At 32.5% G+C, this 16662-nt stretch overlaps 4 protein-coding genes across 9 annotated transcripts in view; 1 reads left to right on the top strand and 3 right to left on the bottom strand.

The window, feature by feature from the left end:
* The window catches only part of LOC126865675 (glypican-4), a 132643-nt gene extending 131672 nt beyond the window's left edge, over positions 1-971 (bottom strand). The window contains exon 1 of the mRNA XM_050618472.1: positions 484-971. Within this exon, the coding sequence (XP_050474429.1) occupies positions 484-634 (151 nt within the window). The 5' untranslated portion in view covers positions 635-971. The remainder of the gene's footprint in view (positions 1-483) is intronic.
* Positions 972-1115: 144 nt separating this feature from the next.
* On the bottom strand, positions 1116-5708 carry LOC126865670 (WD repeat-containing protein 35). Of its 3 annotated transcripts, XM_050618459.1 has the most exons (3): positions 5640-5708; positions 5498-5563; positions 1116-5407 (listed from the first exon to the last, which is right to left on the bottom strand). In XM_050618459.1, the coding sequence occupies exon 3, from the start codon at positions 5351-5353 to the stop codon at positions 1799-1801; it is 3555 nt and encodes a 1184-aa protein (XP_050474416.1). In that variant the 5' UTR covers positions 5354-5407; positions 5498-5563; positions 5640-5708; the 3' UTR covers positions 1116-1798. The 3 variants fall into 3 exon arrangements, with proteins under 3 accessions (XP_050474416.1, XP_050474415.1, XP_050474417.1); XM_050618458.1 differs by having other exon boundaries at positions 5498-5644; XM_050618460.1 differs by lacking the exons at positions 5498-5563; positions 5640-5708 and having other exon boundaries at positions 1116-5139; positions 5216-5350.
* LOC126865669 (tonsoku-like protein) lies at positions 5542-10569 on the bottom strand. 3 transcript variants are annotated; one of them, XM_050618456.1, is made up of 7 exons: positions 10421-10569; positions 9937-10194; positions 9689-9857; positions 9126-9541; positions 7066-9051; positions 6750-6995; positions 5542-5709 (listed from the first exon to the last, which is right to left on the bottom strand). In XM_050618456.1, exons 1-7 carry the CDS (start codon positions 10431-10433, stop codon positions 5663-5665), a joined length of 3135 nt encoding a protein of 1044 aa, XP_050474413.1. In that variant the 5' UTR covers positions 10434-10569; the 3' UTR covers positions 5542-5662. The 3 variants fall into 3 exon arrangements, with proteins under 3 accessions (XP_050474413.1, XP_050474412.1, XP_050474414.1); XM_050618457.1 differs by lacking the exon at positions 5542-5709 and adding an exon at positions 6247-6395; XM_050618455.1 differs by having other exon boundaries at positions 5542-6995.
* On the top strand, positions 10556-16562 carry LOC126865679 (guanine nucleotide exchange factor for Rab-3A-like). 2 transcript variants are annotated; one of them, XM_050618477.1, is made up of 8 exons: positions 10556-10700; positions 12072-12381; positions 12461-12673; positions 12750-12985; positions 13109-13492; positions 13599-13701; positions 13779-13845; positions 13904-16562. In XM_050618477.1, exons 2-8 carry the CDS (start codon positions 12157-12159, stop codon positions 13981-13983), a joined length of 1308 nt encoding a protein of 435 aa, XP_050474434.1. In that variant the 5' UTR covers positions 10556-10700; positions 12072-12156; the 3' UTR covers positions 13984-16562. The 2 variants fall into 2 exon arrangements, with proteins under 2 accessions (XP_050474434.1, XP_050474433.1); XM_050618476.1 differs by lacking the exon at positions 10556-10700 and adding an exon at positions 11134-11330.
* Positions 16563-16662: the final 100 nt, after the last annotated feature.

Below are 16662 nucleotides of genomic sequence, written 5' to 3'. Positions count from 1 at the left end.
CCTATCACAATTTCAAAGTTCCCAAAATTTCTTTAGTTTAAAACGCGTTACGACGTAATCTGCTCCAAAATGAAATTCTTGATAAAAATGTAAAATAAAAATTCACTATTAATGCCACCGATGACATTGTAATAATCTTACATTATTATTACGTCACAATTTACAAATTTTCCGAAATTCGCGCCATTTTTACAAATTATTGTTGGATTAGAACACGTTACGACGTAACACGTTCGAAGTTGAAATTCTTGGTTCTAATTAGTGGAAAATTTGAATCAAAACCTCACTGTTAATTTTCACCAATAACGTTCAAGGAATCTGACATAACCGTTACGAGTCTCAAACCACGTCGTAAATTTCAAATTTTCTGCAATTCGCGCCATTTATCCAAACGATTCTTAGCTCGAAACGAGTTACAATGTAATATGCTCGAAACGTAAATTCAATCGATTTCAGAGTAAAAAAATGAAAATAAAAACTTACACGAAATCGCCTCCTTGGGAATGTCAGTGGCCGGAAAGCCTTGGGACTCGAAGTAAGGTTTAACGCCGTCACATTTCAATCCGGCGCGTACCGTCGTCGTCGTGACGCTAAGGATCAGGATAACACATAACATCGACAGCATACCACTCATAATTATTCCCGTGGCGGACACTCGCGATACACTCACGAACTGACGCGACAAATACGCGGGATACGACACTTACGCCTGTACATTCGCGGGAAAATGACTTCGTAATCGTGACTGGGCTTGGCAAGCACGTTTGACAATTCGAAATGGGTAGCGCCACGATGGTTTCGGTAATCGAGGAAACAAAATTTGAAAAGAACGCCGTGATCCGTGAAAGAGAGACGATAACAGATACAATACCTCCTCCTTACTGGTTCGACGCGCACTGATCAACTCGTGGAAAGAACGCGTGCCGACAACGATACACGCATGCGCGATACTCGGAGGCATCTGAGTGGAAGAGAATACTTCAAATTTTTTGGCCAGTTACGCGCCAATCAGTTGCCATGCGCAGACCGGTAATTCCTTTGAATTTTTTGTTGTATAAGTTAAATTTTAAATAAAGCATGCTCTAAGGAAATATTCATTAAAAAAACATATAAAATAGTCTAAAATATGTTTAATGTAGGCGATTATGATAATGTAAAAATTAATAAATATATAGCATATGTATTTATACATATATAATGGACGGTATTAATATTTCAGTTATTGGACGGAATTCGCATTAAAAATTATCACTATGCAATTAAATTATATAAGTACACTGTCTTAAATGCGTAGAATATAAAAAGATATTTAAAACGGAGAAGCTTCATAATTTAAGTTGAGAAAGATAACAAAATACTACACAAGAATATGATGCCAGACTTATAAATGAGATCAGAAATTATTCATTTTTAAAACTACGAAAATTGTTATTAATCCATGTGTCCCTAATAATATTTTTCAAAATAAAATAACCATATAATTATTCGGTGATAAGTAACATTGAAAATTTGACTAATCACACTATCACATGTTTCTAAATCATAAATTCTAAATAGTCAAAAAATTACGGATTGATCTTATTAATTCAATAAATCAACCAGATAATCAACACATTATCTAAATCGTAACACGGATTAATACTTTTAAGCAGTACACATTCTAACTGGTGCATACTACTATAAAAATGAAACATGCTTTTTCAATGGCAAGCTTAAAGCTCGCCGACATGTCTGTTATAGCTCAAGCATAACATATTTGTCTGATAATGCATGTCCAATACATACTCACACACACCAATTACATATATGTAACCGTGCTATGGCACAAAGGGCAAGCATTAATATTAACGACATCTCGTTCTGTAGCCACGTGGTGTCTGCAAACGGTGCAGATCCACGCATTGCTCAGATCCATCAACGGTTTGCCAGAGATAATACAAGGAGGGAACCTGGTCATACAGTTAGGACAGGCGACACACCAGTCGGGTACCAGACTCTCGCAATTTGTACATTCTGCCTTAGAATTACGAACATCTTGAGGACTGTGCTTGGTGAAGATGTCCACAGCCAAATCCTCATATTCTTCTCTGACCGCCTCTGAAATAATCTCTAGAGATTCTAATTTAATGAACGCTTTGGAACAGACTGCAAAAGCGTGATTGACTGCGCTTGATAGAGCAAGCAAGCAGTAAATATCTTCCGGTTGCAAGATATCTTCGTATTCTCTCAATCTCAGAGCTGTTTTCATGGCTGCATCAAAATTCCCTGAATATATTTGCCTATTGGCTAATAAGAGAAAATGATAAGCCTCTGCCCCTTTCCAGGCGTTCTCTATCACCCGAGTGTCTTCGTTGTTTTCTGTTAAGCCCATCACAACGTTGCTACGGCCACCCTTAGCAGCTGGTGCGGCACTGATATGATCTTCGACCAACAGAGCTGCTAGAACGTAAATCTTCTTCACGCGTAGCGGATTCATCCTAGTCTTTGCTTGCTCTTCTGCTAATTGAAACAGCAACTTTGCTGCTTCCAAATTGTGATTTGCCTTCTTGTATAATTCTATAGCCTGTAGTCTCTTTCCATTAGACAGAAGATGATTGGCATACTTGTTCAATAATTCGCCTATCTGGGCCATTTTATAGGTCTTTGCTAATTCGACTGCTTGGTCCCAGTGATTCAAACGAACGCACGTATCTACGGCCAGTTTCACATCTCCATATTTTATATATGCTGCTACTGCTTGGGAACACATACCCACAGAACCTAACATTCTTGCTACCATCTTCAAAAGGGGACTTTTATCTGGTAACTGTTGCACTGTCCCTGCTAATTGAACAAAATCTTCTAATTTATAATAGCATTCTATAAGTTTCTCCAGATTCCTGCTCTTTCCATAATATTCTTTTGCACCTTCCCAATTCTGTCTTTCAGCATAATATTCGCCAATTTTATTGTAAGCGTACTCCATTTGCTTATCAGACCCGCCAATACCCATTTTCATTAGCTGTACCACCCGAAAATAATCTCCTAATTTTTGACGTAACGAAATAGCAAGATCCCTTCTGTCCATATTTAAATATAATTTTTCAGCTTCGTCATAGTTGCCAAGAAACGCAGCCACCTCGGCTTTCTTCAGGTGATCGTTGTGCACATTCTGTAAACGTTTGATAAATTGTATACCTAAGTAATCTGTGCAACGAACCATTGCATTTTCTGCAGTCTCCAAATCTAGTTTCTGTAAAGCTGATTCTGCTAATAAGCGCCATAATCGTGGATGTGGATTGTCCTGGATGAAATTGTTTGCTTCTTTCAACCCTACTTTCATCAATAATTCCCTGGTATCCCTCAGTGATTTCACTTCTAAATCCACTATTAAGTCATTTCTTGTATCTTCTGGTTTCTGCATGAGATCATCCAATAAAACGCAACGTATTTCTAAATCTTGAAATGAACAGATATATCCAGAACAGGATATCGGTTCTTCGGGATCGAATTCTCTTAAAACGTACATTCTGGTTTTTTCTATAATTGCTAATAGAGCGGGATTGTCTTGTGCCCAGCACATGGCCCACACATCCTTTCTTTCGAACTTATTTATTTCATCCTCTGATTCTCCATCCTTCAAAGTATTTTTCTTGAGATCAGTTTCCAAATCTAACATAGTTAGAACGCCACTCGTGTCCATAATAGACGCCCGAGATGAATCACAATTGATTGCAATCTTGTAAAGCTTACAAGTTGTATTATATCTATTTGTAAGAGTTATCTGAGATAAAGAATATCTTTGAATCATTCCCGACTCTCTGCCTATCAATAGAATCTTATCAGTTGCGCACAAACAGCAAATCGGATCCATAGTAGCTTTAGTATTAATAGGTGCCTCAAAAGATCTGTCTTTGTCTAAATCTTGAATAACTTCCGTCACCCCGGTCGGAGTTTCGTCAATATGGTAAATTTTATCTCTTCTAATTCGTCCTGCATGCAACATGGAATTACGAGGAGTGCGATAACTCCAAACTAAGAAATTGTTCTTGGATGCTGCAACAATTACGCTATTTGTCATAGTCACCCATAGTGGCTCTAAATCTATAAACTTAGTATCTATTGGAGTAGCAATTGTATTGCATACTAAGAGTGCAAATTGCTCTGATCCTTGAGCAAGGTCATTTTTTATTGCCAAAACACAATGATCTCCATGTGAAGCTATGGAGATCAATGCTCTTACATTTTTAGTACAATATGTATTATTCGTTGTATTCCAAAATATAATGCAAATGCCATCTTTGGTAATCTTTTCATTTGTATACACAACTGTATTACTGAAGTAAGTCCATTTATAATCTAAACGAATATTTGCAAAATAGATATGAGAATCAACAGATAGAGCTACTCTGAGAGATCCTCCTTCCCATGCACAGCAGGTGACTTCTCTACCAGGTATTTTTAGGGTCCTCATATGTTTACCAAAAGGAGTATAAAACTGAATGACATTAGTGTCCTTTGTTTCTCCATTGCCCAATAATGGTAACATCCCAGTTACAGCTAATATGGACCCATAACTATTCCAACAACACCATGCTGCTGTCATTCCAGTTTCTATTACAACTGGATTATCGTCATTAGTGCCTTTCATGAGCTGTATTTTACCATTCCTGTAGCAAACAGCTAAAGTTGGACAATCTATGCCAATATAACCATTCCTTCCATCATACCATTGCAATGAAACTATTGTTTGAACTTGACCACCATTAAGTGGTATCATATTTAACTTTGTTAAAAATACGCCTTGATTATCAAAGAGATGAACTTCCCCATTTTTTATGCCAAACAATAATAGTTTCCCATCTGGAGACCATTGTACAGCAGCAAGAGCTGTATTTTTTAATTCCTTGCCCCAGATTCTATTTCCATCAACTGAACCTACAATAACTGCTCCATCTTCATAAACTATGCAAATTTTTAAACCATCTAAACTCCATGCCATCCCTTTAACTATTGATTTATTGCAGTTATTTATCATTTCATCGTACCAAGAGCCCTTGTACAACATCCAAACTATAATTACACCATTCTGATCACTTGAAGTTAGTTTCTGGTGTTGTTCGTTCCAGGTAACTACTTGCACATGACCATTGTGACCTTCTAGAGTTTGATTCATACTTAAATTACTTGCAGCAGTTAAGTTTCTAGACCTCCCACCACTGGTAGAACCACTTACATTGGAGTCTACTCTAAGTACTTTCAAAAGACCATCCTCTCCGCCAACAGCTATATAACCTTCCCTTTGGTTCCATGCTATACAATTCAGACGAAAATTGTTTGGTATTGCTATTTTTTTACTCAAGTATACAAACATTTTGTAAATATTTAATAAACGTCAATTATTTTGTATTCTTTACTGAATCAGCTTCTGAAAGAAATGATTGCAGCATATGAAAACTGATGCTATAATGACTCAGTCGATTTTAAATTGTTACGATTGGAATTATTGTTCACTTACATTATTATGCAATGTTGATAGCATTCGTAATTAAAAAACGGAGCAAAGGTAAACAACTTTTATTGCCTGTTAACAATATTTACAATGTATATTACAATATTTTCTGTTATAGAACATTTTTAGCATGTTACTTAAATATTACCTTTATTTAACTATATGCATTTTTTATAGCTTTTGTGATTCGATTGAACACCAGTTTGAAGGAAAGGTTACTGTAAAGTATAAAACAACTAAAATTTGGTAACAGTTATACATTGAATTGGACTTTATTAAATGTTCCCATTCACTTTGATGCAAGGAAGTGCAGTAAAATATACTACACTTCCGGTATTTCAAATTTATCTTTTTAGGAAATACCTATTGAGATCTAATATGGATATATTTAGATAATTTACAATTTACAAAAGATAGTTTGTATAAAAATATATTTTTTAAGCTACTGCAAATGAGAGAAAATGATGAAATATGTTTTAAAGTAAATGAATGCTTTCTGTAATTTGTAACTCTTTTCAATTCTATGCACACATAGTATTATATGTATAAAAATATTAAAGTACCGGTTTAAAAATAGTAAGATTATGCGGAAGTTTCTTTACTACACCCTTCCCTCGCCATAAATGAACCCAACAGTCGCACACTTCTGGATACATACTCACGATTAATGTACAAATCTCAGGTTTTTCAATAAATACTTCAGAATCAGGAAATTCATTAATATTCTCACATCCACTAACATCGATATGTCTTAGTGTTGGTGTGTATTTCAATAATAAATTCAGCGATTGTGCTCCCACTTTTCTATTTCCTTTAAGCACCAACTTCGAAAGATTCGATACACGTGACAATATATTTCTAATATCAATATCCGATAATTCACATGAAGCAAGCTCTAAACATTCTAAATTAACAAATGAAAAATCTGTTTTATTAAAAATATTTTTAACCAAATTAAAATCCCTAGAACAAATAGTATTCGATAAATTCAAATTAAGTAATTGTCTTTGTAAAGTGGCACAGACTTCATCTTCACTGAAACAGTTCCAAGAAATATCTAAATTTACTAGACTATTGTTGTTTAAAAGAAAACGAAAATTACATAATTGACAATATCGCAAATTCAATGTCCGTAGCTGTGTTAAAGGGGTGAAAAGTTTGAATAAGATTTCTTGACTTGATGATCCAAGAGGATTATAGCTGAGATCAAGAAACTTAAGTTGTGGAGGTAGTTTCTCTAATTTACTTAAACACTTACAATCTATATCACATCCTTGAAGGCACAATTCTTGCAAAGCTGACAATCTTAAAATACAATCATTTAAAGATTTTCCAAGTTCATATAAGTTACCACCGGATAAATCTAATATTTGAACATTCTTTTGATATTCTAGAGTTTTCAATAAAGATATAAATTCTTCTTTTCTAATATCTTCTTGTTTTAACCGGAAAGTAAACGTGTTCTCGCATGACTTCAAACACTTTAATATGCATTCTCGAACATCTAAAAATATTAAAAGTAATGATTATTTTGAAAATTATGAAATAAGTATACTTACTCATAAAACATCTACCTATATTGTAATTTTTACAAATCGCCCCATATCGCTCGACAATAGAAGGAGTTTCTAACTCAATTATTTCGCATGCCAAATTTTTAACAATATCCCCTTCATTTAATATCGTGAACACATTATTGCAATTGATCGCAATACCATCCATAGTTTTTAGATCTAGTTTTACTTTACATCCAGTATCGTTGTAGAATTTAGTTTCAATATCAGCTACAATTTCTTCTACTAATGGCCTTATTGTATTCGAAAATTCTATTTGAGTTTTAAACATTTTTCCATCTACAAGGATGTTTAAAATAACTGATCTTATAGTATTGATTTCTGTTAATTCACATTCTGTGTTAAATGGAATTACAGGTGAGGAACTTCGAGAAGTAGAATCTTTAGTAAATCCAATTGATAACAACGACGTTTGCTGTTTTTTTTTCTGAATCTTACGTTCAGTAGAAATCCGTCTTATTTCAGTACTGCAACTATCATTACTATTCTCCTCTATTACATCACATTCATTATCTTCAATTACTTGATCTTGATCATTCATTTTTTGTCGTTTTAAATTTTTCTCAACATCGATATTTCCATTACTTGATTTCCTCTTCGTCATTGAGGAAGAATGTTCATCAGAGCACCTTCTATTATTTATACTTTCATTGATATCATCTTCCAACCAATCATCCAAAAGAACCTCTTCACTATTCAAAAGTGGATTTACATTTCGTTTCATAGAGGACAAAGAAGCTCCAATTGGATCATTCCTGTGTTTTAAGCTAGCTATAGTTCTTTTATAATCTTCACCTGCAGAGATCTTTTCTATAACAACATTTTCATCTATATGAGTTTTTGAATTGCATGATGATGTATGAGATCGTTTCGAAATTCTCTTATTACTCATTGGTATCATAGCAGACAATAATTTGTGCATTTCATCATACTCCATTTGATCTTCAGAAGATAAAACATTAACACGATTCCTCCATTGTTCTAGACAATCTAGTGCAGTATCATCATCGTTCGTTTTAAGTTCCACATTTGCTCCATGTTCGATTAAAAATCTCATCATGGCAAAATTGCCGCAAGAAGCTGCATCATGAAGAGGAGTAACTCCTTGGCACATCAAACTTCCAGGATCATTTACATCTGCACCATATTCTAATAATAATTTTGCAATTTCAACATGACCATGATTAGCTGCTTCATGAAGAGGAGTCCAGCCAAAATGGTCTCTAACATTCGTTAAATGACCAGATTCTAATAATTTTTCTACAGTTTCAACATTCCCATGTATACAAGCTACATGAAGTTGTGTTTCTCCTTTTTCGTTCCTTTTTATAGCAACCGACGTCTTTCTCGTTCGTTTTCTATTTTTAACATTTTCTCTAACTTTTAATTCTGCTTCAACATCCGACAAATTTTCCAAGCAAATGTTTGCGCCAATATTGTTTTCTTCTGATTCGCTTTCGCTATCTGTATCATTACATAATTTTTCCAATGTATCTAACTTTTCCGAAAGTGCTCCTATCTCTTCTGTTCTATTAGTATTTGTTAGATAATTCAAGTGTTCTCTTAAAACACTAGTTTCTAAAGAAATATCATTGGAAGCTTTTGCATTTTTTAAGGCTAGACTATAAATTTCTTCTATCTCTTTGTTGTTTGCTTTAATAGTTATTAATAAATCTACTAAGAACAAAGCAGATCTACATATTTCACGTGGATTTGTGCATAGTTCTAGTTCTCTACGAGCAAAGTCCAATGCTTCGTTATATCGTCCAACATCTTTCAATGTTTGGGCTAAACTTAATAAAGCTGCCCCTGTGCGATCGCTTTGTATTTCTTCAGCACACATGAGCATCTTTCTGTAATATTCTACAGCTTCCTCAAAACAGTGTGCAGCCACCGCCGCATCTCCTAATGTCTCATAATATTTCAACTTAATGCTGGTATCTTTTTCTGTAGTTAAAGCTTCTTCAGTTGTTTGTAATGTTGCAACTATAAACAAAATATTTTTCAAACAAATATTTCAAATAAAACCATAAAAATAATTATATTCTCTTAAATCATACCTATCCTGAGACATTTTTCTACTTGATGCTTCAGATTTTGTGGTAAGTTTTCCGTAACGTAAAGAAGCACTAATATTTTTCGTGATTCGGTCCATTTTCCTATTTTTAAAAGCAATTCTGCTTGAAGAAATCGTGCTTCCGCTTTCAAAGATGAATTATCAACTTCAATGGCAGTTTCGAAATGTGTTAAAGCCAGATCATAATCACGATTCCGCTCGTAAATTCCTCCGAGAGCAATTTGCGTTCTATAGAAATCTTCCCGTAAGTTGTGTGTCTTACATAAACCTGCAGCTTTTACCAGTAGATCAACAGCCTCTTGGTGTTTTTTTTCAGCTTCTAGTACTAATCCCAAATTCAGTAACAATCGTGCCCTCATTGTCATTAATTCTTTTAGGTCAATGTTAGTATCACCCAATCTAAATAAAATACAAATATACTTTTTATAACATACCGCTTAGAAAATTAATATCATATATATATTTTATATATTATATTATATTATATTATATATTTTATATATATTATATTATATAAATTCATTGACATTAAATAAGATATAATACTCATTGCAAAGACGTATACTCTTCGTGTACGCTTGTCTTGCACTTATAAGAGCATCAGGTTTTCTTTCAGATTCTTCAGGCTGACTTTCAGCCCAACAAAAATATGTTCTACCTAATGTTGCATAAGCTCGTTGTTCTTCTAATAAATTTTGTATCTCCTTGGCCCCTTCTACCTAACACAAAAATGTTTTTATTATAGTGTTATAAAAATTAAAAATATTAACACAATGAATATTTTAAATACAAACCCAAATAAAGATTTTGATGGCTCAATGCTTCCTCGTAGTTGCCAAGACTTGCCTGTATTTCTCCAATCATTCTATGAGCAACTGCTATATTTAATTTATCTCCTAAGATATTGCAAATTTCCAGTTGTTCTGTATATTCCTGCAAAGCATCTTCATACTTGTCATTTTCAAAGTATACGTCACCAAGCTCTTTAACAATTTCAGCCAATTGCTGAAGGTTGCCATCACGCTTGACCCGTTTCTTCTTTTTAATTAATCCTATTATCAAATCAACATTTTTGTATACATAGCATACTATGTTACTTACTAGAGAAATCATATTTACTAACTCTCATTATACAATGAAACTTAGTCTTCATACATTTTTTTTATACACATTAATTTCGGTAACATCACATTCATATTTATAATCTTCTTATAAATATTAATATATTCTTATAAATATTAATAATAAATAGAAAAGAGCAAGTAAAATACCACTCACTTCCGATATCCATTATTTACAAATATCAATTATCACAGTAATCAGTGATTCATATTCAACTTCGTGGATTCGAATTCGGACCTCATGCGACTATGCCGTCACACGAACACAAAGAGGAACATCAAACCGAAAGCATAGTCACGCACGAAAAGTATCAAACACTGCAGCAGACGCCTCATAACGGTAAAGAATAGAGCATGAAGTGCCTTTGATGGAGAAACGTGACAAAATTATCAAGTTACTAGACATCGAAATTACCATCGATCGCTGAAAAAATAAGGTACTGTCGCACCTAAAAATTTTCATCCAAAATATTTGATACAATCAGCTATGATATTTACAAATTTCTAAAGTATTTCCAAAGCTAGCAGCAGCTGTATAATTGAAATAACGTGAAACGAAACCGTGAGAAAACAATAACAGATTAAATTCCAGCGGCATTGAGCACAATTGAAATCGCTTTAACTCTAATTACGTTAAAAAGGCGGCAATGAGCGAATCTCGTAGCCTATCGTAGCGTAGTTTTATTTCAGTGAAAATTTTCGTACGCGTGCTACGACGTTCGCTTTCGTAATTCTTCGCTTAATTCAAGACGCGCGTGAACTTCAATGACTTCATAATCTACGGAGCATAAGTACGACCTGGTACGAGGTAGTACGAGCATTTAGCAGTGGGTAACCTGTGGCGCTTGAAAGTTCACTGTTATACTCTTGTCTATGTGACTTCAGTCGGGCCGTGTTGCGGGTCGCGTAAGGGTGATGGGTGCTGTTTCTTTTTACACGTTGACACCAAGTTGACATATTGCGGAAAAAAATCTTTATACCGTTCCGCTTTTTTCCCTCTGATATCGTTTGATGATTTTCGCCAGACCCACTAATGGCAGGAGAGTTGCGTAAAGAAAGGTTCACGGGTAAGTTATAGAATGCTGCCAAGCATTAGAATCACACCGTCTTTGGATCGATACGCGCGGATCCGTTTTTCGTTGATGAATTTTCCTCTCATCTTTGGATGCTGTTCAATCTAATCTTTGTTACGACATGCTAAAATAATGTTTCAATACTCTATTGCGTATTACAACGAAAAAGCTTGTTTATATAAATAAAAAAGGACATTTGCCTAACGGAATTATTCTCTCGTCATCCTTTTAATTGCCGAGATACATAAATTGCCATTAATTAAGGTATCCGTTATAAAAGATCCGCAACAGAATTGTCTTATGTGTTTTATGCGATTAGAATGATAATTATAAAATATATTAATAGAAATTCATTGTTTTTTTTATTTCAACCTTTTTATTAATTTGATAAAATATGGAATATTAATGTACTTTGTTTATTTTTTCCTTTTCTTCATATATATAAATATCTATATATATAAATTTATTATTGTATTAAAATAAATATTTAAAAACTAATAATGTCTTAATTTAGTTTGTATGGAGAGAATCATATGCAGCATTTCTTTTTATAGATCTAGAAATCAACATATATACATACAGAGTTGTGTAACACACAGAGTTGTATATTTATTTTGGTCATTTCTCATCACTTACAAGAATATTTTAGGAGATTATACTTTTAAAGAATGTTGCCATTAAGGAAATTTATTTTTAAACCAAGCAACATCTGTTTTCACAAGATAATCTGTTTAGTTCCAGTTCAACCAAGATCACTCCTGTATTTACGTATACCAGAAAGCTCCACAATGTTCAATTGCGATATTGAAATTCACCAACGATGGAACAAAGAAAACTTGCAAAATCCTGTGACACTCTGGCAAGGTTAAACAAGAATGAACATAAATTGTTTGAAAATCAAAATCATTGTATCAAGCCATTACCTATTACATTTAATGAAGAAGATGCCGAAATAATAAACAACAAAGATTCCATTAATGATTCAACAAAACTCAACCATTGTAACAACTCCTCAAAACCATTATTATGTATAAAGGACTCTCAAGTAATTTCTTGTAATTCAATATATATTACAATTAATTATTTATATTGCTGTAATGATATTGCTTATGTGTTATTTTCAGAACTCTCAGGAAAGAGAACCACCCTCACCAACCACTCTACAATGGGGTAGAGCTATAGCAGAAGTAAAGGAACATGCTGTAGCAAAATTACAAGATGAACTTAAGAGAGCACATGAGGAATTAAAATTGAAAGATGAAGAAGTCACAAGACTTTCAAGAATTAAACAGGATGTTGAAGCTGAATTGGAGGAACTCACTGCCAGCCTCTTTCAAGTAAATCTCATGAACTATATTGTTAATATGTAACATAAAGGCATAAAAAATTGAGCAAATTTTTATGTATACATAGGAGGCACATAACATGGTACGAGAAGCAAATGTACGTCAAGCTACAGCAGAGCGCCTATTGGAGGAAAGTCGTATGAAAGCTGAAGTTTTGGCTGCAGAAGTAGCGGCTCTAAAAACGTTAGTGTTAACTTCGACGCCGGCTAAACCAAACTTCCATCTACATCCGCAGATCGATACGAAAAGTCGTCCAAACAGTGAAGATACTCAGCAAGGTCTTTTTGCAAGGAAACATCGAAGGTAAAATTGCATTTACTATCATTACAATTAAAAGCCTTCTAATCATATCTTTTGTTAGTTATCAGGAATATCGATAAATGGAGGTTGGTATTTAAATTATATCCAAAATATTTTTGCACCTAGATCACCATCGCATTTCAATTTAAAATACGGTCGAGAGAGTTCTCCACCGGATTCCCCATTGAAAGAACAAAGATCATCTTTACCTTCGGATCGAGAGACACTAGAAAGAGATTGGAAAAAAGATTCAGAAAAGGAGAAAGACAAAGAATGCAAAGATTTTGGCCTCGAAGTTGATCCTAGAGTACATACAGAGTTTCTTAAATGGAAAGCTAATCCATGTGTAGACAAAGGTGATCCTTTTGTTGGTAGAATCTTTACAGAAGACATCGATCTTTGCCTTGATTTCCCTAACAAAGAATTGGGTTCAAAAGTTAAACAAGCCGTTCTCGATGGCATCATCTTTATCGAAGCGATCAGCGACAAAACTAAATTCACTTTTCCAAAGTAAATCTTGTGTTTTAATACCATAGCGATATATTAGAAATTTTCTGATTATACTAAATTAACATCTTTTCTTTTTTGTTTTTTCTTTTTTTTTTTGTTTCTTTAGAAAATGTGTATTGCTTGAAGCACCGCGCCAATGTTATTATCGTATGAGATTCGGAGATCAAGAAAATCAGTGGTACAGCATATCACAAATTTGTCGCAATCGAGTAAGTTTTTAAATTTTGTAAATAATTTATTATGAATCTTTAAATATTTGAATATAAAATTAAATATATTTTTGTAGATTATAGCGGTCTGCGATTTTTTGAATTATTTACGTTACATTGAACGTGGCCTTGTTAAAAGCTCAGGTAAATATTCATTATACTGATTTACATTTCTGGTAGGTACATTTAATTATTGTTATAGTTCACGATGTTTATTGGGAAATTACTCGATTACGGAAGGAAATGGCATTTGCTCGTTTGGGCCTCGCACTATCGTCTTAACGCTCTCCATGAAGGACTTTTTCTAGTCTTAAATATAACAAATTAGGCCATGGATCTGTTATTATTCATTTACAAGTATCAACTGTAGATTGTTAAAAATTTTAATCGTTCCAACTAGCCTCGATCTTTTTTATCTACTGATCGAGATTTTGTAGAGTAAGTGTTAAAGTTTTAATATATGAAAGCTCTCAGATTCCTCTACTCATAGCGTGAAACGCTTCGAATTGTTTAAGATAGAAGGAGGGATTTATACAAATCAATTTATGAACCATTTCGATTGAGATTATAATTTCTACAATATCGAATCTTATTTCATTCACAAACATAATATCGAAGACTTTCCTTTAATGATCTGAAAAGTTCATTTTATATTATTTTATTATTATAGCGAGCATAAATATGTTTTAATCAGTTTTAAAGTGCAATCAAGTATTTCTAAGATATTGGGAACATGGTGCCTTTTGACTTTCCGCTTATTAATAACGCGTGACTAGCTTTTAGTTTAAGCTTTATAGTTATAGCGATTTACTCGCAGCACGTAAAAAGAGATGACTTCGTTATTTCTATAATTTATTAGCAGCTATTGTTTTTATTCTCCTCAAATCGTATAATGGCAGCAGGTAAATGCAGGCCTTTGTCTCTGTTCATTTAAGAAAAAAGTGTAAATGTTGTAGTCTAAAAAAGACTGTAGGTATAAATGTCTTCTAAAATCCTCTTTTTACATTATCTTTGTTTGTATATTCTATGTATATAAGTATACATACCTTTGGACATAACAAATGAAATCCTAGAGTTACGTAAAAAAACTTATGTTTTAGCGTATATTCATAATTTAATGGTAGACGTGTCATAGAACATTGAAGCAATGAAATTATTTCAGTGTTTTTCTTTAATGCATATATATCTCAAATTTTGGTGGAAGTTTTAAAAAATGCCATATATAATTTACCAAAAATCAAAAACACAAGCATATAATTATTATCGTGCTTAATAATGAGTTACATGACATAAAATAATTAAAATTCGTATTTTTAACCCTGATCTAAAAACGGATGATATCATATTGAATACAATGATAATTACCATCTTTATATATACAGTAACTTATAGATCTTTGCATATTACAAAATTTCGTGAAAAACTTTGTCCAAAGGTACGCAGTTTATCCTCAAAGAAAAAGTTGTATTATATTCATTTCAAAGAATATTCTCTTCTGTTGCAAATATTAACTAGTACCTGGTAATTAGCGCGCATATTTAAAAAAAAATGTATATTGTTAAGACTATACATATATTATGTCATATAATTAACATATGACTAAAGTGATAAAAAATATTTGAAATTATGAATATTTGGTGTGTGCTATAGTTAGAGAATCATCTTTTACAATGTACCAAATTGTAGTACAGTTGAAGCAATTTTTTTGTTACTGTTTTCTAGTGTAACACTCTAATTTTGTCTTATGATTATACAGAATTAGATATCTAATATCTAATATACTATATACAATCAAACATTGTTATTGTTACATATGAAAATGTTTTAATTTTGGTTGATAAAAAAAGTTTTATATATTTGATTTTACATTTTTATGAATTTTTTTATCTGACTGAGATAAAATTTCGCTTATCTAAGACTCAAAAAGTTTATTCTTCCAAAAAAATGTGCATTAAATTCAATATAAAAAATTGTTTTTATATAAACATATATGTAAATTACTTATGTAAGTAATCGTTAAAGATACGTTCTTTGCGTATTAATGGTGCTTTATGATAATTATTGAAAAAAATATCCGCATAAAATACTTCCAAAACACATCTCTTAAACTAATTTTAGGAACTTGGTTCGTTAGCGAGTTTTATACAATAAATCAAAATGAATGTGTTCGAATACGAAAATATAACGCGGCATGTTTTAACTCGAGATAATTTGTTTTGAAAATAAGATTTTTAAATCAAAATAAATGTTAGCTTTTTCTTGCAAATAATCATTACTGTATGCATCAGTAGACGTTATACAAAGCGATATATCTTACAAAGATTTATTTAAAAAATTTGTATTATTTTGTTGTATCCAATTCAAAAAGTAAAAAAATGTGTTCGAAAATGTTTAATAACGCTCTCGTTGTGGAAGTTTGAGGTATAAATGAATTAAATATGTTAAATATTAATGGTCGAAATAATAGGAAATGAAATGGTAATGAGATTTATATGTTAAATAGTCAATTAGAAATATTCCTAATAGTACTTGTTCAAATTCTTCAGAGTTGCCAAAGATTGCTTCTGAATGATTTTTATTGAAATATACATACTGAGTTTTATTTAGACGTGGTTTCTAGATACATTTAGATTCGGAAAGACAAAAGCGATTTTTGCATAATTATACAAAGAAAATGTAATAGTGATTGTCAAGGAACTAAATTGTAATAGTATCATAGTTATATTTAAAAATAAATTTTCATGTTCATTAGGATAGTACTAGGTATATGATCTTTAATTATTAATAAGCTTTATGTATTGCAACTGTAATTATTTTTCGACCTAATTATCTATTGAATAAAATTATTTGTTTTAATATTATACTTGTATTCGAATCAATTTTATCGTAAAATTATATTACGTACAAGCTCAAATAACGATATACATACGTAATCATTTCCAGCTGAAATTTCAAACTCCT

This window comes from Bombus huntii, chromosome 5 (genome assembly GCF_024542735.1).
Source record: "Bombus huntii isolate Logan2020A chromosome 5, iyBomHunt1.1, whole genome shotgun sequence".
Lineage (NCBI taxonomy): Eukaryota > Metazoa > Arthropoda > Insecta > Hymenoptera > Apidae > Bombus > Bombus huntii.
The sequence above is the reverse complement of the archived record's forward strand: the minus strand, read 5'-3'. Positions and strand labels throughout refer to the sequence as shown.

Coding starts and splice junctions, on each gene's coding strand:
- LOC126865670 (XM_050618459.1), bottom strand. CDS start 5,353: ATGTTTGTATACTTGAGTAAAAAAATAGCAATACCAAACAATTTTCGT.
- LOC126865669 (XM_050618455.1), bottom strand. Junction 9,858..9,936: donor CCATCAAAATCTTTATTTGG/GTTTGTATTTAA, acceptor TGTGTTAGGTAG/AAGGGGCCAAGGAGATACAA. Junction 9,542..9,688: donor AGTATACGTCTTTGCAATGA/GTATTATATCTT, acceptor TATTTTATTTAG/ATTGGGTGATACTAACATTG.
- LOC126865679 (XM_050618477.1), top strand. CDS start 12,157: ATGGAACAAAGAAAACTTGCAAAATCCTGTGACACTCTGGCAAGGTTA. Junction 12,674..12,749: donor TCACTGCCAGCCTCTTTCAA/GTAAATCTCATG, acceptor ATGTATACATAG/GAGGCACATAACATGGTACG. Junction 13,846..13,903: donor TGGCCTTGTTAAAAGCTCAG/GTAAATATTCAT, acceptor TTATTGTTATAG/TTCACGATGTTTATTGGGAA.